The sequence below is a fragment of the Peromyscus leucopus genome, chromosome X, assembly GCF_004664715.2.
Source record: "Peromyscus leucopus breed LL Stock chromosome X, UCI_PerLeu_2.1, whole genome shotgun sequence".
Lineage (NCBI taxonomy): Eukaryota > Metazoa > Chordata > Mammalia > Rodentia > Cricetidae > Peromyscus > Peromyscus leucopus.
The window spans coordinates 47,781,241-47,803,840 of NC_051083.1; the positions used below are offsets into that span (position 1 = coordinate 47,781,241).

At 42.8% G+C, this 22,600-nt stretch overlaps 1 protein-coding gene across 1 annotated transcript; it reads right to left on the minus strand.

The window, feature by feature from the left end:
- Positions 1–12,753: 12,753 nt before the first annotated feature.
- LOC114683589 (melanoma-associated antigen B4-like) lies at positions 12,754–16,686 on the minus strand. Its single transcript, XM_028857909.2, has 2 exons — positions 16,601–16,686; positions 12,754–14,089 (listed from the first exon to the last, which is right to left on the minus strand). The coding sequence occupies exon 2, from the start codon at positions 14,030–14,032 to the stop codon at positions 13,013–13,015; it is 1,020 nt and encodes a 339-aa protein (XP_028713742.1). The 5' UTR covers positions 14,033–14,089; positions 16,601–16,686; the 3' UTR covers positions 12,754–13,012.
- Between the last annotated feature and the right edge of the window lie 5,914 nt (positions 16,687–22,600).

Below are 22,600 nucleotides of genomic sequence, written 5' to 3' on the forward strand. Positions count from 1 at the left end.
CAGCTCTTGAGCTGAGGTTCCCCTGTTTAAAGATTGTGCCCAGATAGTCTTGGGTCACCACCAGTGCCTCTGCATACCTGATCCTGTTTCAGGCAAAACTGCTCTAATCAGTGAACTGTAGCTAGAGTTTTTCTGGTCCTGCCTGGCCCACAGTCAGGACAAATCTCTCTAACCCGCCAGTCCCACAGCCGCTCAGACCCAACCAAGTAAACACACAGAGACTTATATTGCTTACAGATTGTATGGCTGTGGCAGGCTTCTTGCTAACTGTTCTTATATCTTATATTAATCCATTTCCATAAATCTATACCTTGCCACGTGGCTTGTGGCTTACCGGCATCTTCACATGCTGCTTGTCATGGCAGCGGCTGGCAGTGTCTCCCTGACTCAGCTTTCCACTTCTCAGAATTCTCCTCTCTCCTTGTCCCACCTATACTTCCTGCCTGACCACTGGCCAATCAGTGTTTTATTTATACAGGACGATATCCACAGCAGTGAACAATTGAGGTCTTACCAACAGGACCTCAGTCAAATCAGGTCTAATGGACTAGATCAAGTCACTCTCTTCAAGATAACCATGCAATGGACCCATGCCATTGCCATCTGGAAGGGGACTAGTGGAGTTGAGGACTGTCATCTTGTTGAAATGGATGTGGGGTTGATGAAGAAGCAGGGCTTGGTATTGGTTCCCCTGGGTGTTAGACAGCCATCTCTCAGATGCTGCCCTCAAGTGGGCCTCAACAGAGTGTGGGGCTGTCAGGAACAGTTAGTGCCCTAAAGTTAATTTGTCAGCTTCCTCTACCAGCAAGGTGGTGGCAGCTGTGACCTGTCTGTATACATGCTGGACGTCCAGCTGCTACCACGTCGAGTCTCTTGGACAGATATGCCACGGGTCTTTTCCAGGGTCCCAGGGTTTGTATGCGAACTCCTTAGGAAATATCTCTTAGCTGCATCCATGTACAAATGGAATGGCTCAGTAATGTCTAGTTAGGCCAGGGCCAGGGCAGACACCAGGGCCTTTCTCAAGGCTTTGAGGTCCCTCTGCTCAGTCTCAGTTCATCCCAAAGGCTGTATATATACCCCAGGAGCTGGAATACAGGGGCTTGGCTATCTCAGCAAATCCCACTATCCATAGCCAGCAGTATCCAATTGCCCTCAGGAATTCTTATACTTGTTCTTGCTATGTGGGGGAGGGGATTTGTAGGATGGCTGAAATATGGTCCTGGGAAAGCATTGGCTTTCCTTCCTCCAGGTTGTAGCCTAGGTATATGACCTAAGGGATATACACCTGAGCCTTCTTTAATGAGACTCAGTACCTCAGGGCTTGGAAATCCTCTGTAAGGGTTTTTTTTTCCTACTTGCATTCCTCCTCAATGGTCAGAGCTATGAGGAGGCCATCTACACACTGGAGCAGGGTGCTTTGTCGATATTTTTTCTAAATTCCAAGAAATCGCCACTTGGGGCCCCATCACATGATGCTAGCAAGTCTCTGAACCACTTCTTTTGGTCTATCTCCCCCATTTCCTCTCTTGTCTGTTTCTTCAAGGGCAGTGATCACTACATGGAAGAGTTTCCTTCCCTGTCTCTCTTTAGCTGAATTTCAGCTGTTGCAAACTTTTTGAGCAATTTCTCAAAGTTGAGACCTATTCATACCTTCATATCTCTCTAATGTCTGGATCTTTCCCCTCATGCCTGGGGCCAACTGCATGACAAAGGCCATATTAGTGGCTGGTAATTTTTTTCTTTTTCTTTTTTAAGATTTATTTATTTATTTACTTATTTAATGTATATGAGTGCTTTATCTGAATGTACACCTTTATGCCAGAAGAGGGCATCAGATCCCACTAGAAGATGGTTGTGAGCCATCATGTGGTTGCGGGGGGAATTGAACTCAGGACTTCTGGAAGAGCAGCCAGTGCTCTTAACTGCTGAGCCATCTCTTCAGCCCCGTTTGTTTGTTTGTTTGTTTGTTTGTTTGTTTGTTTTTTCCCCCAATAACTACCTAATATGTCTTACAGAGTGTTTCTATAAATCTAGCAGGCAGTTCATCAGGTCCTTGAATGACCAGACTTACATAGTAAGTTAGCTGGTAGGTTTTCTGAGCATGGCTTTTAATTTCCCCAATAATGTTTGGTGAAAAAAAACACCCAACACTGTCTTACCTTAAAACAGTTTCCACCAATTTTCTTTTCCAAAATGATTTCCTTATCAACAAAGCTGATAAGGGCCTGTAGCTTATCAAAAATGGAGTGGTTTGGGTCTTTCAATTATTCAAGTCACTGATAGAGAATAAACCATAAATGGGAAAGGTATACAACTTCCACCCCCCAATACACAGCCAGCACAATTTGGGGAAGTACTTCCCCATTCCTTGGGGGAAAACCAGCTGCTTAGAGCAGGCGTGGGAGGGAGCAGAGAGCTCAGTGCTGTGGGACTTGCTTCTCCTCCCTGCATGCACTAAGGCTTTTCCCATCTCCACATAGAGAACAGGACCAGTACCTCACGACCACTAGTGGAGCCTGAGAAAAGAGACCAAACAAGCTGGAAGTGAGTGCTCCAGAGGGGGTAAATTTGGTCTGTAAGAGGTATCATCCAGTTAGGATGAAAGACCCCCCAGGGGAGATCTTCCCTCAGGAGAGACCCCAAACCCAAGGAGCACGCCGAAACCACGGATCAGATGCAAACAGCAAGAGGGTTTATTCAGATACACAGGTACCTGGGGCGAAGTCTCTCAGAGGACTTGCACGCCTTCCTAGGGCAAGGGGGACTTTTTATAGGATCCCAGGGGCAGAGGCACGGTTACAGAAGCGAGAAGCATAGTTACAGGGCTCCTATTGGTTGTTTCAAAGAAGGCCAGGGTGAACTTGGGGTCGTATTCTTAATTCTCAGAAATTTGATGTGTGGCTGACTTGGCCTTGCCCAGGGTATAGTGGGTGTTTTTCCAGCCCAGCTGCTTATTCCTCAAGGCCAGGGGGCCAGCCATAAAATATCCTGATTTGACTCAACGGTTTTTCTCCCAAGGCCGCCGACCACAGTTATCTCTCTCTCAAGGCCGGATGGCTGGCCACAGTTATCTCTCTCTCAAGGCCAGATGGCTGGCCACAGCTGTGAACTCCTGTTTTTCTGATTCCTTCAGAATGGCGTTTCTTAGGCTGTTATTGGGACGTGGGGGGGGGGCATTTCATCGGCCCAACGCCCCATGTCCTCATAATGGAGTGGGGGTCTTTCAAGGAAACAAGAGGGGAAGTCAGACCCAACCACAGATCCATGTGAGACACCACTGGATTGATTCCCCTGCTGTGTTCAGGTGTATGAATATGTTCTGGCCATCCCAGTTCATCTTTACTATGTGGCTCTGTATGACTGTGTCTTCTGGTGTGTCTCTGTGTGTGTTCTGCCAGTTCTGTTGGTCAGTGAAACATCTAAAATGGAAGGGGAAGTAAGCTATCCTGGAGTATTCACTTCATTAACCCACTAATCCCAAGGTGACGCACCATTTCCCATGTTTTCTTGCAGTCTCATGGGCCTTGCTGGAGGTCCATTCATGCTTGTAGTGCCCCTCCCCCACTCCCATGTCAGCTGGTTGCTGCTGTTTTTATGGTGATACTGGCATCTGCACTAGCCACTCGTTTCCCTGTAATATAAATAATGGCTTTCTCTGGTGGGAGAGACACCTCCCCCCTTACCCCAAGGCTTATGACTTGTGCCCTCTTGTTGGGGACCTGAATCCTTTTGACCTGGGGAAGGTAGCCCAAAGAAACCCAAAACCCTCCATCTGTTTTCCCAGCCCCTCCAGAGGAAATTGACCTCTCCCCAACTTCCCTCTGGAGTACTCACTTCCAGTTTGTTTGGTCTCTTATCTCAGGTGTTCAGAACAGATAACCCTTGATTTATCTTTTTTTTTTTCTTTTGAGTGGCGGCATCAGAGTGCCTGGCAGCAATTGGTCAAAGAGGATTTTCTTGGGACCCTGTAACATCTCAAGACGCACACCCACTAAGAGTCCTCTTCAGCCAGCACATCTTCCCCACTCCTGGGGGTCCTGAAGCCCCTAAGTGTCTAGGTCCAGTCTCTGGGGACCTCACTGGGGACCTCCAAAATGTTACAGGGGAGCACACCAAAGATGACCACTCAGACACAGTTTATAACCAATTCAAAGTCTTTATTCCTGCTGTCTTCAATTACACTCAGGTATTCAACACCCAAGTATAAACCCTGAGCATTTTCAGCAAGAGGCTTTTAAAGGCACAAACCACATCTTGGTATCTCACTTTGCAGCTGTAGGGGGAGGTTTGCACAAGCAAGCAGTTTAACATAAGCTAAGACAGGATGTTAGCTAGAGAAGGTTTGAACAAGCAGACAGTTTAATAGTAGCTATAGTAAGTTGGTAAGTTAACAGGGGTGTCTTGGCCTTGGGTCCTAGAATAGATTTGAGACATTTTCCATGAGATTCTCTAACAAGGAGATCAAATTCTAGTTAAACCTGAAATGGCCTCAGCAAGAATACAAGATGGAGAAAAGTCAGTACTCTCTTGCCCTGTCACAAACCAAGTTAACAATTTTAGTTTACATAAGCATTTACTTATAAGCCAATGTGGCAATAAGTATATTATGTAAAAGTAAACCATAACCACAGGTAGATAGTTTATATACATAATCATACGTAAGATATATTTTATATTTTGGTTGTGAGCCTAGCCTTTAACGTCTGAGCCATCTCTCCAGCCCAAGATATATTTTAAGAAACCAAGATTAAGCACGTTTTTGTTTGTTTGGATTATATTTTCTATAGTCATCATTGTGAAAAGGAAATAGAGATCTTTAGTAAACTTATAAATCTATTAATTTATATAATCCAATCTTAATAAAAATATTGCTGGGTAGTGGTGGCACGCCCTTAATCCCAGCACTTGGTAGGCAGAGGCAAGTGGATCTCTGTGAGTTCGAGGCCAGCCTGGTCTACAGAGCGAGTTCCATGACAGGCTCCAAAGCTACACAGAAAAACCCTGTGTTGAAAAAAACAAAACAAAAAAAAAGCGGCGGCGGCGGCAGCGGCAAAAAAAAAAAAAGCAGTGGCAGCGGCAAAAAAAATGGCGGCGTCAAAAAAAGCGGCGGCGGCAAAAAAAAAGCGGGGGTGGCGGCGGCAGCGGTGCACACTTTTAACCCCAGCACTTGGGAGGCAGAGCCAGCCGGATCTCTGTGCATTCGAGGCCAGCCTGGTCTACAGAGCGAGATCCAGGAAAGGCGCAAAGGTACACAGAGAAACCCTGTCTTGAAAAAAACAAAAAAAGCGGCGGCGGCGGCAAAAAAAAAAAAAAAAAACGGCGGCAGCAGCAAAAAAAAACGGCGGCGGCGGCAGCGGCGGCAGCAGCAGCAGCGATGTACACTTTTAATCCCAGCACTTGGGAGGCAGAGGCAGGCGGATCTCTGTGAGTTCAAGGCCAGCCTGGACTACCAAGTGAGTTCCAGGAAAGGCGCAAAGCTACACAGAGAAACCCTGTCTCGAAAAACAAAAACGAAAAAGAAAAAGAAAAAGAAAAAACCAAAAAAAGAAAATAGAAAAAATAATCTTACATTTCACTGTTCAATGTTTTTATTTTGAAGAAATCACATGAATTTTATGTTATCTATTATATAAGCTGGATCTTGTTTTGGAAGGAAATCCTTATCAAAATCTATGTATATATTAAAGTTTTATGAAATATTTTATATTCTCAAAGGTATCATTTTAATAGGTGATAAGATGTTAAAATAATCAAATTTATAAGGTAGTATGTATTTATCAGACCTTACTTATATGACCAAAATATTTAAATTTGAATGTGCAAATGCGTTTTAATTGGACATACCAAAAGAATAATTTTAGCACATAACAAAAAGGAATTTAGAAAAAGAATTGAAATCGTCAGTGTGTATTAAAATCTTTGACACAAACAGCATATGAAAACAACTGAAAATATACAAAAATAATTATCATTCACATGACACAATTACATGAAATTAGGTGCATCCAGTTAAGAAAAAAAAAATGTTACAAAGTTTATCCTATTTCTTTAAGATGTGAAAAAGGCTTAGTAACACAAAAGATCAAAAAGTGAAGTTTGTCCTATAGACAAGACAATTTCTCTCTCTTTTTTCTCTTTCTGGCCAAGGAAGGGGAAATGTTTTTTATTGTGTCCCAGACTGTTTTTTAGCAGGTAACCTGGGGTCACAACTCATGCCAAGTCACATCTCAAGACACTTCCACAACAAGCTGATTAAAAGAACCAAATGAAAAGCAGAAAGCAAAGATTTACTGTGGTCATATTGGGAAGAGGAGGAGGATAAAGATATCTTCCTTTCCCCAGAATGAAAATCCTGGGACCCCCCCCCTCGCCCCCCCCATCCTTATGGCCCATTCTTTGATATGCCTCTGTAGAATCTTTGTCTCTGCCAAACCTGCTACAAGAGGCAGGGGAAACAGGTTTTATGAAGATACTCCCCAGAAAAGCAGTGTGTTACTACACAGACCCAGTAGCAGACTATGGGTGGATCTAGGCGATGTCTCTTTTTGATGTTAGTGACACTGGGACATTTAATGGGTTTGAGGTTAGAAAAAGCAGAAGCAAAGGAAAACAGAACCAAAGTTTAGAAGGACTGGTCAGTCAAATGACAGATAAGATGGATCTCAGCATAAATCCTCAGGAATGCTGTGGTGAGGACACAGACCTAGCTTCACTTGGTAATCATTAACAGTCTGAGGAGTTCCCCTAAACTTTAGGAACCTCCACTCAGGCCAAACAGAGACTTTGAGCTTTAAGGCTGGAAGGAATTTAGGACTGGTTTGTGTAGTGAAGACACTTTAATGTAAGCATGGGAGTTCAAAGGAGAAAAAAGCTGCTCAAGGAAAACTGTAAGACACGTAAGAGATGAAGAGGAAAGGGCAGAGAAAGAGATGAGGAGGGAGCTATTTTAGAATATCCTTAGGCTATCAACTCTAAAAAGTTTTTAATTTTTTATTTTAGCATCTCATTTAACTCACATATATTTTAAGGGCTCTTTTTTTTTATAATGGATTGCCAATTTTATTAGTTATTTTTGTCAATATTTTACATTTTAATTAAAGCAGGCTGTCTAAATTTTTTTAACCTTTCTGAAGGTTTTTCTTTTCTTTCTTTTGGTTTTTCCAGACAGGGTTTCTCTGTGTAGTTTTGGTGCCTGTCCTGGATCTTGATCTGTAGACCAGGCTGGCCTCGAACTCACAGAGATCCGTCTGGCTCTGCCTCCTGAGTGCTGGGATTAAACCACTGCCACCTGGCTTGCCTAGGACTTTCTTAAATCTGTATTATAAACCACTTTGGAGGTAGTTATCTTTAGATCTTCCTTTTTTCCTCCCAAATACTTGCAAGTTAATAATTATCACACATAAAGCCAGCTAGAGAACTTGATGGTAATTTATCTCCAAACATCCAAACATTTCCCTTTTTGGAAATTTTATACATATACACAAGTATGTATGTATATTTTCCTTCTCTCCTGAAAAGTTATCTGCCCATGCTAGCTAAGGAATGTGTTTGGGGTCAGTTTTATGTGCTGCTTGTGGAATTAACTTTCTTAGATTTTATGTTGCAACCTCCTTCTCCCACTGGGTCTTGGGATTATCCTGCCTGCTTACCCAAACATGAGGGGCTTCTAGACAAAAGGGGACCAGTCCGTCATATATGTCTTCCTGGGCAAACCAATAGAGTTCCTTCTCACTCACGAACAGGCTAAGTTTGTTTGGTTTCTCTATGCAGTCATTGCACAGAGTGTGATGTTTCTCCTGACACCTCTTACGGTGATATTTTATTTGTGCTGAAATGTGATTTTATTTGTTTGTTAATAAATAAAGTTGCCTGGGGGTCAGAGCTAATAGCAAGCCTTTTAACAGAAATCTGGCAGTGGTAGCACACGCCCTTAATATGATCACATGGCAGGCAAAGTCTCTGTGTGTTCAAGGACACAGCCAGCATGGAGACACACGCCTTTAATCCCAGTACCAACCACAGAGACCTGGAAGTCTGTACAGACAGGCAGTGACGAGGAAGTCATGTGATTGGGTTTAGAACCAGTGAGAAGGCAGAACAGAAATGCAAAAAACCAACCAACCAACCAACCAACCAACCAAACAAACAAAAAAGAAACAGCTTACACAGGAGAAGGTCTCTCTCTCAGGAGAAGGACGGCAGCGACTGGTAAGCTAAAGGCTCTTCGCTAGTGCTCTGACCTCTTGGGCTTTTAACTCTTTTATTTGGCTTTGTTTCTTATTCAATAAGACTGTTTAGAATTACATCTACAACCTCTAAACTTTTGAGTGGGAGGGGACAAGTCTCTCTTCTCTTTAGTGCTTTGATCATCAGGGGCTCATAAAATTCCTAAGCTAAAGGCTTGGCTTCATCATAGGAAGAATTAGTTTTAAAAACACACTGAATAAAGGGACATGGGGTAAGTCTGTGGCTGGAGTGGACTACTATGGCTTTAGATTACCTCACACCATGAAGAATTGTCAGCTCTTTCAGCTAGCAACAGTGTTCTCAAAATGTGCAAGTTCTCAAACTGTTTGGACTGCGGGTTCTACATTTACAGTTAGTTTGGCAAGCCCTGTTCTCTGCAAGTGATGGAACTTGTGTAACGAAGAGCAAGCACTTGAAACTATGGCTGCTATATATAAGATATTCCCCTTCTGCTGTCTCATGGCTGCAATTTTCAAACAATATTTTTATGTCCTTATTCTAGACATAAAGAAGATATATGGAGTCATTTGACACCTCTGCTCTGTAAGTTTCTCAGTGTGATAATGAAAAACAGATACATTTTTCTGTCACTGTGATTCTAAGGTCACTTCAGGCCCCATCCAGGTATCACTGACTTGCTTCCTGGTTAACACTGTGGTTCTTCCTTCGAGTGTATGTTAAATGCTAAATATGCGTGACTGTCATACACATGTGTAGAGGCTAGACGTCAACTTAAATGTCTTACTAATTATTTCCAAGCTTATTTGTTGAGACAGGGTTTCTCACTAACTTAGATATCACTGGTTTGGTTGGTCAGGCTGGCCAGCTAAACCAAGGAGAATATTCTGTCTATGAAATACTGAGCTTCAGGAGCCCACCACAGCACCTAGTTTTTAAGATGAGTGCTTATGGATGGAATTCAGGTACTCATGCTTGGGCCACACAAAATTTACCAACTGAGCCGTCTTGCTAGCCATGCTCCCCTCCTTCATGTTCAGGTATGTATGTCCTCTACATGAGCCTTGTGTCTGTCTTCCTGAGAACCAGCAGAAGAAGGTAAAGAAACATATTTCCTGGCTACTTACCAGAAAGAAATTGGTGAAAAGTAGATCAAGGTTTTACAATTGGTTGTTCATCACAGAGCAGTAAAAGGATGTCCTCCATTCGAAGTATAGACAGTCCTAATAGTTCCCATTCAGGTGCTGTGAGACACAAGCCTGGAACCCAGCCCTGAACTGTCCAGTTCACCTAAAGTGGGAATCTGCTTGTCATTACCTTGGGTCCCAGGTGGTGATAATAGAGAGGATTATGTGTGTCACTCACCAATATGAGATAAATGTCCACACATTTTTTTTTTTGTGTGTGTGTTTCGAGACAGGGTTTCTCTGTGTAGTTTTGTGCCTTTGCTGGAACTCGCTTTGTAGACCAGGCTGGCCTCGAACTCGCAAAGATCCGCCTACCTCTGCCTCCCGAGTCCTGGGATTAAAGGCTTGCACCACCACCACCTGGCCCACACATTCTTTTTAATCAATCCAACCCCTGACACAAACTGGCAATCTTCCCTTTTTTCTTTTCATATGAAGTGACTTTAAATAACTTTTTTCTTGTTTGTGCTTATAAGGGATTCATATACTAATTTTATTTGGTAAGTTATTATCTACTAATTTTTTTATTTGAAAGAAAATTCTAGTCCAACTGTATTGGAAACCCCCCCCTTTACTGAAGAGATTTTTTTTTTGTCACACAATACATCCCAACCACAGTTTCCCTTCCTTCCACCCCTCCCAGCTCCCTCCTCCTTTCTCCCCCAGCTCCACTCGGCTTTCCTCTTCAGAAAAGATCAGGCTTCCAAGAGATGACAGCCAGACAGGACAAAACAAGATACAATTAAGACAAGATGAAAGCCCTCATATTGAGCCTAGACAAGGCAATTCAAAAGAGGAAAAATGTCCCAAGAACAGAAAAAGAGTCGTCCATACTCCTGATCCCAACTGTTAGAGGTCCCACGAAAACATCAAGCTAACAGTCATAACATATAGCAGAGGACCTAGCACATACCTATAGAGGTCCATACTTGCTACTTTGGTCTCTGTGAACCCAACCCTGCTTAGTTGATTCACTGGGCCATGTTCTCCTGGTGTCCTCCATCCTCTTTGGATACTATAATCTTTCCTCTAATCCCCAGGGTTCCCTCAGCTCCAAGAGGAGGGGCCCAGTGGAGACCTCCAAATTAGTCTCTCTCTCTGCTTGTTTGGCTGTGGATCTCTCTACTTGCTCCCATCTGCTGCCAGAAGCCTCTCTAATGATGACTGGACATGTCAGTGGCATGAGAAGGTACTCTGCAGGCTACAGCAAGAGAAACCTGGACATCAACCCAGCCACAAAACCCTCGACCATCTGTCCTACCTGTATGATGTGCTGGGACAATGGTGGCTAACTGATGTTTGGTTTAACTTGAGGCCCACACTATGATAGGGAGCCCATGCCCTAGTCTGCCTGAATGGCCAGGAAATAGGAAGCTGGACAGCCCAGGGACCTAGTTAGAACCAAACACAACTGGAAAAGAAAACAATGAAATTATTTCTAATGATATCCTGCTATATCCTGACTTGATCTGAAACCTTTGGTTTCATTTCAACAGCCTCAAATCTCAGACACTCTCTAGGTAGAAGTGAAATTTGCCTCACTGTCCTCGAGCTCCCCAGGTTAGTAACAGTCAAAGAAGTATGTGTGTAGGGAGCTATCAGGTTCTTGGTACAAGCTAGAAACCTAGCCTCTGCTGGCCTAAGACAGAACACTTTTGTGTTGTTTTTTAAGGCCTTTCAATGTCCCAGATGGAAGTGAACATGATTCACGGTTACCATACCCAGGTCTCTCAGCATTCTTTGTGTTATTCCCCTCATTCACACTTGGGATCATGTTGACTCTTTTTTTTTTTTTTTTTTTTTTTTGGTTTTTCGAGACAGGGGTTTCTCTGTGTAGCTTTGCGCCTTTCCTGGATCTCACTCTGTAGACCAGGCTGGCCTCAAACTCACAAAGATCCGCCTGGTTCTGCCTCCCGAGTGCTGGGATTAAAGGCATGCACCACCGCTTGACTCTTGGTAGGCAGTATCGCACACACACACACACACACACACACACACACACACACACTTTCTGTTTAATTAAGCCCATCCCTATCAATCTAAGGAGATCCTATAGCTGAGAAAAACTTCCTACTACACAAAAGAGTAAGCTTAACCTGACAGTTCTCATGGCATCCCAGAGATAGAGATGAGGCGTTCTTAGATGACCTTCCTTCTATGTTTACCTTTAGCTTCAGAATGCCACTTTTCTGAGCATTTCTGTTCTACTTGGGTCTTACATGATTCTCATTCAGGTTTGTCAGCTTATTCCTATCAAGAGTCCAGCACTCCTTTCTCACCTGACATGAGAAAGCTGCTCCTGGGCTCTGACAGCCCTTGGAATTTGTGTGGGTATATGTGTGTAGGTGCTGGCAGAGGCCAGAAGAGGGCACAGGTCTCCTAGAGCTGGAGGCAGTGTGAGCAATTAAGACATATTTAGAAACATTGAAAACAAAAGTGAAATAAGAGCCACATTGCACCTCAACCTAAGAGGAATGGAGTAGTGTGGTCTCTAAATCACATGTCTAATCTAAACTCTTTCACTTACTAGCCATGTAAACATGGGAACATTTAAATTCCGAATATTCTTGCTCTCCATTGAGAAGTGATTTTGACAAGTTCTTTCTTGTATAATGGTGATAATACATGTGTATAATACAACAGATCTATGCTTGAATCTCTCTTGTACTGAATTATCAGAAAGTGTCATTTAATAAGGTGAACATTTTAATCTAATTCATTTTTATCCATATTTTTTCTTAATGTCTTGCCTAAAAGATTCTACAAAAAGTGCTGTATGCCAGGTCATGAAGAAAAAAAAAAGCAAAAACAAGATCTTTTTGCCCGAAGATGACTAGCAATGAATACAGAAAAATACTTTTTGTTGAGGAAAACATCACCCCATTTCTTATTTCTTTAGGAAGTAGAGATCTTATTCTAGTCTCTCCAATAATGAGAGCTTCTCAGAGAATGTATCATTGCATATTACAGACCTGCTGCTTCTTTTACTAAACATTTCCAGTACAGAGGGTAAAAATTTTGCAAGAGTAGATAGATACTCAGTATATATTTGGGTAAAAGCATGAACCTGTAAAAAGAGATCTGTTTCTCTGTGATTTCATTTCTCATACGTATTTTAAACTGTTTTTTTTTTTTCTTTTCCAGAGCTGAGTACGGAACCCAGGGCCTTGCACTTGCTAGGCAAGCGCGCTACCACTGAACTAAACCCCCAACCCCTCTCATACGTATTTTAATACCAGAAGCAAAAGGCAATATACATCTCTGACATCACTGAAAAAAAGAGACAAGGACTAAAAGAAAACATTTATTAAAAGTCTAACACTCTGAATATTTTTCTTTCATATTTCATCGTATTTTCTTAATCTAATTCCATAGTATCTTACTGAACATCAAATTCTTAGAACATTTCAAACTGTAAACTGTATTTCAAATCGATCCAAAAATTTTGAGCACTCAACTTTGTAAACAACAGTGAAGGAACAGTCTACAGAATTTATCTATATATATTCTAACTCCAAGTTAACGATTTGCTAAAACACCCCCAAAACTTTATCAACAACTTCTTTGCAAAAAGATGAACAGACCTTTTCAATCATACAGCAGAGGCTACCTATATCTCACTTGTGAGTAGGATGGCTTAACTTGGTCTTAGTATGTCCCTTGCCCTTGCCCTTAGTGCCAGGCTTGGCTGCAGCTTCGGCTTCGGCTTTGGCTTTCTCTTCCTCTTCAACCAAAGCTTGCTCATAACGAGATAAGTAAACCCCAGGCATGGTTTCACTGACCTTAGCTAAAAAGTCCATCACCTTTATTTGGCTTGTTTCAGCATAGGCTCTCGGGCCCCACAGGAACTCATACGATGGAGGATCACTGTTAGGAACCTGATGGTATTCTAGGTACCCTTCGCGAACTAGCTCTTCAGTGATGAGCTTCCTGATATCCCCAAAGATGAGGTGTAAGATGTCATCATAGACTCCTAACACATTCAGGAAGTGCCAGACATCCTCCTCTGAAGCACAGTAGTTATTTAAGTAGATCACACTTAGGAGAGGGATCAGAATGCCCCTGGTAGGAATAGACAGCTCACTGCTCTGACTTCCATCATCCTGGAAATCAAGCTTGCTGATAAGCATGTAGGATTGACCATTCGGCTGGATTTCTTTCAACTCAAGGCCAAACACCACATCCAATCGGTATGTGGCTTTCTTAAGGATCTCAGGGAAGTGCTCCTTGAACCTTTTGTTGATAACTTTGAGCATCTCTCCCCTCCTCATGGGCTGCTGCACTCTGTATTTGCAGAGCATGTACTCCATCAACATTCCTGTCTTCCTTGTCAGAAGATCCATCTGTAGGCTTCCAGTGGAGAGTAAAGCCCCAGAGGAACTCTCCTTTCCATTTCCTTGGCGCTGGTCACCTTTACCAGACCCTCTGGGGCCCATTCCTTTGCTGGCAGTGGTGCTGGAGGCTGAGCTTTGAGACTGCTGTGGGAAGCCAGCAGAAGTGCTTGGCTTAGCATCTCCTGAAGCTTGATCAGCGCAAGCAGGTGACTCTCCTTTTTCTGCTGCCGTTGCTTGAGTATCCTTGAGCACCTGGCGCCGTTTCTCTCGAGCACGGGCCTTACTCTTCTGTCCCCTGGGCATGGCGGCTAGTGTCAGGGACAGCAGGGATCTTGGTAGTAGAGGAGGTAACTGATATACCTGAATCAGGAAAACAGTGTACTATGAGCATTTTGAGCATGTTGAGAACACTCTGGCATTCACCACTTCGTTCCCCTTCCTTCTCTCAGATTATAATGACATCAGTGTTCCAAGAACTCACTGCATTCCTCACCTTCTGGTCACCTTAAACACACTGCTGAGGTAAAGTATGGCTCCCTCTCTCTGGTGTTGGAACACTCTTCAATTCTACTCACATCTAGTACTAGGCTACTGTACTGTTTCACAGAATCCAGGAGGAAGAAAGCCTAAAGAAGACTTGAACTTGAATGGCAACACCAATTCACATGACAACACGGATGGCGAAAACCTCACAAGGCTTCACCCTAGATGAAGCACTATAGACAATGGCTGTTAAGAGAGGGACAATCAGTCTTCTGCAGGCTAGTCACTCTAACTGATTTTCTGCTACCAAGTGGTCAGTTCTAAAAACATATACATGTAAGCAACACTAAATGGACTCAAGAGGTTTTATTTACATATTCATATAATACATATATGCACTTATATTATTTACTACTTACTTTATATTATTATTGCTATACACAACAATATATAAAAATATATGTACACATTTATATATTGTTACATATGTAACAATAATAACCTGAGAAAATAGGCCACCAATTTGAGAGGTAGTGGGGGATATATGGGAGGGGTCAGAGAGAGGAGAAGGAAGGGGGAAATGATATAAACGCAGTGCATATAAATGAAATAAAGAGTCAAAAGTAAAACTAATCACAGCACTCAGGAAGTGTAAAGCAGAAGGATTTCTGTAAGTTAAAAGCCAACCTGGTCTACATTGTGAGTTCTAGGGAAGCTAGAACTATGTACAGAAAAGCTGTCTTAAAAAAATAGAAAAAGACAAACAGGCAGGATGCACACTGACAGAAAACACACACAGATGTGAGGAAGATACTGTAACTCACAGCACTAACCTTTACCCTCTTGGGCTGAAAATGCCCTGGGAACACTGACTGTGGCTAGTCAGGACTACATGTCCAGGTCACACTATAGCACCTGGACTTTCAGAGGCCCCATTATTTTGGGAAGTGATTCCCTCACCTTCCTATATCTTCACTGATGTTGGGTACTGGATACCAAGGCTAAAGTGGGCCTATACAAGACCAAGGCTGTTCCTTCTCAGAGAATACCTTTGAGAGGAGCAGAGAGGGCTCTCACTTTACCAGCTCCGAATTCAGTGGCATTTTAAATATCCCTATGCTGTGGGCTAGGTCTCAGGTTGCATTCAACCAGGATGCTAGCTAGTATCCTGCTCAAACATTTTAAACTGACACCTTTTCTTTGTCTGCATTCATTTTACTAAGCCATGGGAACTGCTGTAAAATTCTTCATATGTATACCTTGCACACTTCATACTTTGCCCACTTCCCTCACCCACTGCTGTATTTCCTCATTCTTTTTCTCCTCATCCCACTTAATTTCCCATTATCCTATTCTCAACCCCCCTTTCTTTTTTGAGACAGAGTTTCTCTGTGTAACAGCCTGGCTGTCTTGGAACTTGCTCTGTAGACCAGGCTGGCCTTAAACTCACAGAGATCTCCCTGCCTCTGCCTCCTGAGGGCTGGGACTAAAGGTGAGCACCACCACAGCCTAGCTTATCCTCTTATTTCTAATGGTACTTGAGTTTTGGAAGGAGGCTTTAACTCTTTCACGTATTTATTCATATTTAATAACAACTGCTTTTGCCATCTTTGCAACTTTACCTAGGGCTCACAAATGCTAAACAAACACGGAGCTAATTTTCTAGCCTTTACCCTGGAAGAGTATTTTATTTTTAAAATAAAAAATTTTTATTTATTTATATTATTATTTTGATAGACACTATGCTGGCCCCCCCCCTTTTTTTTTTCAGGACAGGGTTTCTCTGTGTATCAACCCTGGCTGTCCTGGAACTCGCTCTGTAGCCCAGGCCGGCCTCGAACTCACAGAGATCCGCCTGCCTCTGCCTCACGAGTGCTGGGATTAAAGCCGCGCGCCACCGCCGCCCGGCCCCCCCCCAAAAAAAAGATGGCACTCAAACCTCGCGATATCGCTTGCCTTTGGTTCCCATTCTCGCGATATCGCTTGCCTTCAGTTCCCGTTCTCGCGATATCGCTTGCCTTCAGTTCCTGTTCTCGCGATATTGCTTGCCTTCACTTCCCGTTCTCGCGCTAGGTGTTGGGCGTGGCTAACTGCCAGCCAAGTGCGGCCTATTTTTTTTTTTAACATATTTTTTTTTTTTTTAATTAACTTTCTATTTCCCTTTTAAAGCTTAACTCCGCTTTCATAGGAATGAGGTTGGGTCCTCCACCTTCCTATGCTCTAGGCCTGAAGGCACACTCGAGTCCAGGGCCCGCGAGGGACGGTTCCGCGGACACACATTTAGTTAGGGGTTCTCGTCTCAATTCAGAGGCCGACTTTGCCTTCTGGTTTAGGGCTCTGTGGTGAGGGCCTTGCACTACGGTCTCGGTGCCTACTCAGGGTCCTTACCTTGACTGTGGACCTCTTTTAGAAGGATTCTGGTGACGACCGACCCGACCGACCAACCGACGTGGACGTCCGTGCCACAGCGCGCGCTCGCACTAAGACCGACTCCTCCTTCCACAGGAAGCAAGAATAAACTACATCCGGGGTGGGGACAGGGCCTTAAGATTGACAGCAGGGCCAGGATGCTAATGGAATCCCAATGCTACGGGCCCAGTCCCGTGAAAACTCTTGAATTCCTCACTGTACTCGTCTAAATCTTCGTAGCCTACCTAATTCCAATACCTTCCTCAGTCCACTGCACACAGTGGAAGCCTCTCAAGAATGACAGTACCACATACCCTGCCCACCCTGCCATGCGCCTATCACTCACTCTCTGACGCGCCACCACCTCCTCATTTTGGATACCACATCTCTGTGTTGCATGCAGGCCCCCACCCGCACACACTCACAAGACACCTTGGAAATGGCATTGGATCTTCTAATGTCACTATCGTTTCAAGAATGGCCTCATAAAGCCAAATGAGTCTTCCTTGTACTGCCCAAAGTCCCACAGGCAACATAGGAAGCTCCATCTTTTTGAGTCCCAGGGTAGGTGATCTGGGCAAACCTCCCATGGTGCTCACAGTTTGACTTCTCAGGCTTGACAGGAGGCCAGGACACTATAAGCCTCCATTTGGGGGGCAATTCCTTTCCTTCTCACATAGGTCTCTCCTTTTGAATTAGAACTTTCCCTAACATAACTGGGTTTTCACCCATTACAGTCTCTTATGCTTGTTGCTGTTAACTTTCAGAAAGAACCGCGCTTCCACTGATCTGAGTCCAAGGTCTCCATCTGTTACAAACTTATCCTCACCTTCCTCAGTCCAACTGTTTTGTTAGCATCGTTTGGGGTCCTCACAAGAAACATACTTTTGATTTTTTTTAGGTGCTGTTCTATTCAGGACTCATTATTTAGTGAGTACTGACTGCTCTTTTCACATTCACTCCAGTTAGGACCAGGCCTCCTGATTCTAAAGACTCAAGATCACTTTTTTTATTATTGATTTTGCAGTTTGTACTGGATATCCCTTAACAGAATAGATTTTTGTGTGCTCTTACCACAAAAAAATCACATAAAAAAGTAATAAAATGCATACCTTAAGTGGTTGACCCATATGAATAATTTACTATCTATACATGTATCAAAAATATGATTACATATACCTTAAATTCACAAATTACAAGTCATATTCTTTTTTATGTTTTGATTGTGTATGTCTGTAGTATGTGTGAGTGTATGATGTGTGTGTGCATCTATGTGCCATGCACACACACAGGAGTCAGAAGACACCTTTATAGGTCAGTGCTCCCCTTCCATCTTTTCAGTGTCTCTGTTGCTGGAACTCAGGTTCCTAGGCTTGGAAGGCAAGAGTGTTTGTCTCAAAAGTACTATTTTTTTAAATGTTTTTACTAAATTTTTAGTAAATATTTTTAAATATAAATAAAACATATTTATTAAATACAAATAAAAATTTTTACTAAATATTTATTTAGTGCATGCACAGTAGTGGGTATCTGGAGGTCAGGGTACAATCAATAACAGCTGTGACACACCCCCATATGAATTCTAGGGATCCAACTCTGATCATCATGCTTGGAAGTGGGTGCCCCCACCTGCTGAGTGATCCCAACCCACCCACATGATGTAATAATATACTTATTCACAGAATGTTTTTCCTTTTTGGCTACAAAAAATATCCAAAGATTCTCAATTTGTGTATGTAAATAATAACATTATGTTGTAAATGGAAAACAGTCAAAACATGATCCATAACTCTAAAAATCACAAGAACTTCAGTAATTAATTCTATTTTAATTACTAATTCAGTAAATAATTCTATATAAGTTGACTATATTTTAAAGAGAAAACTTCTAGTTATCTCAGTAAAATAAGAATAAAAAATTTAGCATATTCTCTTATTCAAATTAGCTCCTCATTACTTAGAAAGTTAACATCTGACAATCACAGTAAAGTGTCTTCCTCAGCCCTCAGCTGATGTAAGAGTAATATCAGTTCCATGCAGCCATGGCAGTCATGGTGGCCACTGTGGCTCAGGAACTCTCTTCTGCAAGTTTTAAAGTCACAGATCTTGAAGGAGAACTGTCTTAGTGATGAAACACTATGACCAAAAGCAACGTGGGGAGGAAAGGGATTATTACAATCACAGTCCATTATCAAAGGAAGTCAGGACAGGAACTCAAACAGGGCAGGAAACTGGAGGCAAGAGCTCATGCAGAAGCCATGGAGGAGTGCTGTTTACCAGCTTGCTCCTCAGGGCTTGCTCAGCCTGCATTCTTATAGAAGCCAGAACCACCAGCCCAGGAATGGCACCACCCACAATGTGCTGGGCTGTCCCCCATCAATCACTAATTAAGAAAATGCCTTCCAGCCAGATCTTTTTCCCCCTTTTATCTATAAATCTTTACTTGCAAGTGTTAGTTGCAAAGAGACATTGGTCTGGTTTGAGGTCTCTAGTTTCTGCTACACTATTGATGCTGGGCCCTCACTAGGACTCTTCTTGGTTGTCGGGTTGTTGCCGTGTGTTGTGAAGACACTGCAGTTTTGGGTCTGCAGTACCAGTCCCTTCACATGCTCCAGCAGATCCCAGATGGAATAGACGGTGGGGTGGGCCAACACATAACCCTGGTTCTGGGTCTGGGTAGTTGCAGGGTTGGTCAGCATGCCAGCTCTCTCTTGTCCTCACCAACAAGGGTGAGCTCTGCTGCATTGCTCTGGAGAGTTTATAACTTGCAGCAATGAACAAGGGATGGGACCAGTTCTCATGCTTTCATATTCTCAGGGTCAGCTCTCCCACACCTACACCTTCAGAGTCAGCTCTAGTGTGTTGCCCAGGCATGGTGTAGGGGCCACTCTCCTGAGTGCTGCAGCTGGTAAGGGGCAGGGCCAGCTCTCTTGTTCTTATAACCTCAGGGCCAGCTCTCCCACCTGCCTCAGGTGTTGATGGGCAGGGGTAGGAGGGCATCTCTTCCCCACCCGTGCTGCCACATGACAGATGGGTAATAGAGACAGTTCTCCCATAGAACATCAGGGCTGGCTCACCCACACCTCTGACAGTGGGGTTGGCTCTATTGTGCTGCTCAGGCAAGGTGCAGGGCCTGCTCTCCCAAGTGTTGCAGCTTGTGGTGGGCAAGGGCAGCTCTCCTGCCTTTCTGACCTCAGAGCCAGCTCTTCCACCTGCCTCAGATATTGATGAGCAGCACGGGGTGTGTGTGTGTGTGTGTGTGTGTGTGTGTGTGTGTGTGTGTGTGTGTGTGTGTGTGTGAATATCTCCCCTGCCCATGCTGCCACATGAAAGATGAGTAATGAGGACAAGTCTCCCATGCTCACAACTTTCCATCCAAATCTTATGGAGGCATTTTCTCAATTCAAGTTCCTTCCTTTTAGATAGCTCTAGCTTTGTGTCAAATCAGCATAAAACTAGCCAGCATAAGAACCTATTACACATGCCACTTTACCAAACCAGTATAATCCCCAGCTATATTCTAAATAGTTACCTTTGTACCCGCATATAAAAGTAGTCCTCACCCCACATCAAGGAAACTTCTATTTGCAACAGAAGAAGACCATTACAGAAAACCACAACCAATTAAAATACAGAGATATAGAGCCCAGTCCCAGTGAATACATCTACAACATAAGTCATGGACCTAAGGCTAAGGGATAATTGTGGAAAAGGGGGAAAGAATTAGTGAAATAAGAGGCCATGAATTAGAAAGAGAGCAAGGAGGGGATATATGAGAGGGTTTGGAAGGAGAAAATGGAAGCAGGAAATAGTGTAATTGTATTATAATCTCAAAACCTGTATCTATAGAGTGACACCCTCTCAAGATCAAAGTACCAAATTAAAGAAAAAATATATACATAATGTGTATGTCTCAGTACTTGTATGTGTTTCTTATGCTATTTCTTTGGCTTTTTTCCCTCCTGTTTGTTTTGTCCTACACTGGTTTGTTTTTATTTTCTCTTATTTTATTATTAGATGCCTGTTTGTTTTCTAATTAGAGAGACAAAGAAAGAGTGGATTTGGGTGGGTTGGGAAGTAAAGACGGTCTAGGAAGAATTGGTAGAGGGGGAAATAAGATCTAGCAGAAACTCTAACTTTTATTTTCAGTTTTCTTCAGCCTGGTTTAGTAGATTTCATTTCAAATACTAATTATAAAATGAAACAGATGTCTTAGATGTTTTTTTATCCCCTGATATTTTGATGCTCTCTGTGTGTGCATTTTGTTAGCCAGAAGATTTGGTTCACAACTGTAATCGCTGCACCCAGCAGAGTCTATGCCTCAAGTGAGGCATAAGGATTCCCAAGACTCTGAGACTGACCTCAGCTACATGGTGAATCACAGGGCAGCCTGGGCTATGGTTTAATTTCCATTGTCAAAAAACAAACAAATAATATTCTGTAACACAAATTTTGATGGTTTTATTGCTGTTACCATATAGTATATGCAGTATTTTTAGTATGTAAGTCTTATCTATTATGACACATTAGCAAAAATGAAAAGAAAATTGAGTTAAGGGGTATTTGGCAAGTCTCATACTGAGAATAGTAGAAAATTGAGGCATTAGATTATTTCACAATATGGATGATATCTCAGGGCAGTCACTTAACCAATGGTAAATTGTGTAAGTTATTACACTCTGAACTTCAGATTCCAAATCTATGAAAATGATTTTGGTAAGTTATTCTCTACAACCTGTGGAAGGTGTGTAATGAAATAAAGTAATTGGCACAGTAACTGGCATATGCTAGACCTTTTTGGTGGCTGTGTTTTCCAGTCAAAGATTTTTTTTTCTCCCTAGATCTGCTATTGAGATGATATAAGGAGACTCATAGGCAAGCCAAGGCACTTTTCTGTTTCTACTGCCATTTCTCCTTTTCTCTCTCCCACTGTGTGTGTGTGTGTGTGTGTGTGTGTGTGTGTGTGTGTGTGTGTGTTTTCTTATGGCTCTACACCACTGTGTGTGTGTGTGTGTGTGTGTGTTCATGGCTCTACACCACAGTGTGTGTGTGTGTGTGTAGTAGTTTGAATAGGAATGGCCCCTATAGGCTCATATATTTGATTGAATGCTTGGTCATTAGGGAGTGGCACTATTAGGAGGTGTGGCCTTGTTGGGGTAGGTGTGGCCTTGTTGGGGGAAATGTATCACCAGGTGAGCTTTGGGGTTTCAAATGCTCAAGCCAGGTCCTGTGCCTGTCTCTTCCTGCTGCCTGCCAATCCAGATATAGAAATCTCAGCTACTTTTCCAGCACCATGTATGTCTGAATGCTGCCATGATCCCTGCCATGACAATATTGGACTAAACCTCTGAACCTGTAATAAAGCCACAGTTAAATACTTTCCTTTATAAGAGTTGTAGTGGTTACTGTGTTTTCATCACAGCAATAATGATCCTAACTAAGAGTGTGTGTGTGTGTGTGTGTGTGTGTGTGTGTGTGTGTGCATGCATGTGTGTGTTTTCATTAATTTGCACCATAGGAAACTTCACCCACTGGTTTCTATGGATTTTCCTATTTCCACCTCTCATCCACTGGTAGGAATGCTGTGATTACAGACATACTTGTATTCAGATTTACATGGGTTCTGGGAATATTAATTCAGGTTCTCAGGCTTTAATGGAAAGTGCATTACCCGGGGAATATCTCTCCAACCTACTGATTATATTTCATTTTTTCATGTTTTTAGACTTAATTCCCTAATTTCCCAGGGATGACGTTACGTCCCACCCCCGGGTTTGCTTGCATACATTGCCTGGGACTTTCTAGAATGTGGTACCTGAACTGCTTGGTATGGATACACATTTAGTTGTAATTCTAATTATTATCACTGAGGACTCAAAGTTTTAATTTAGTTGTGGTCTGTGATGCTGGTATCTTAAGAACCAGGGCTCCTTTTGAAAGAAAAATGTCCCCCCTCTTCTCTCTGAGATAGCAAACTAAA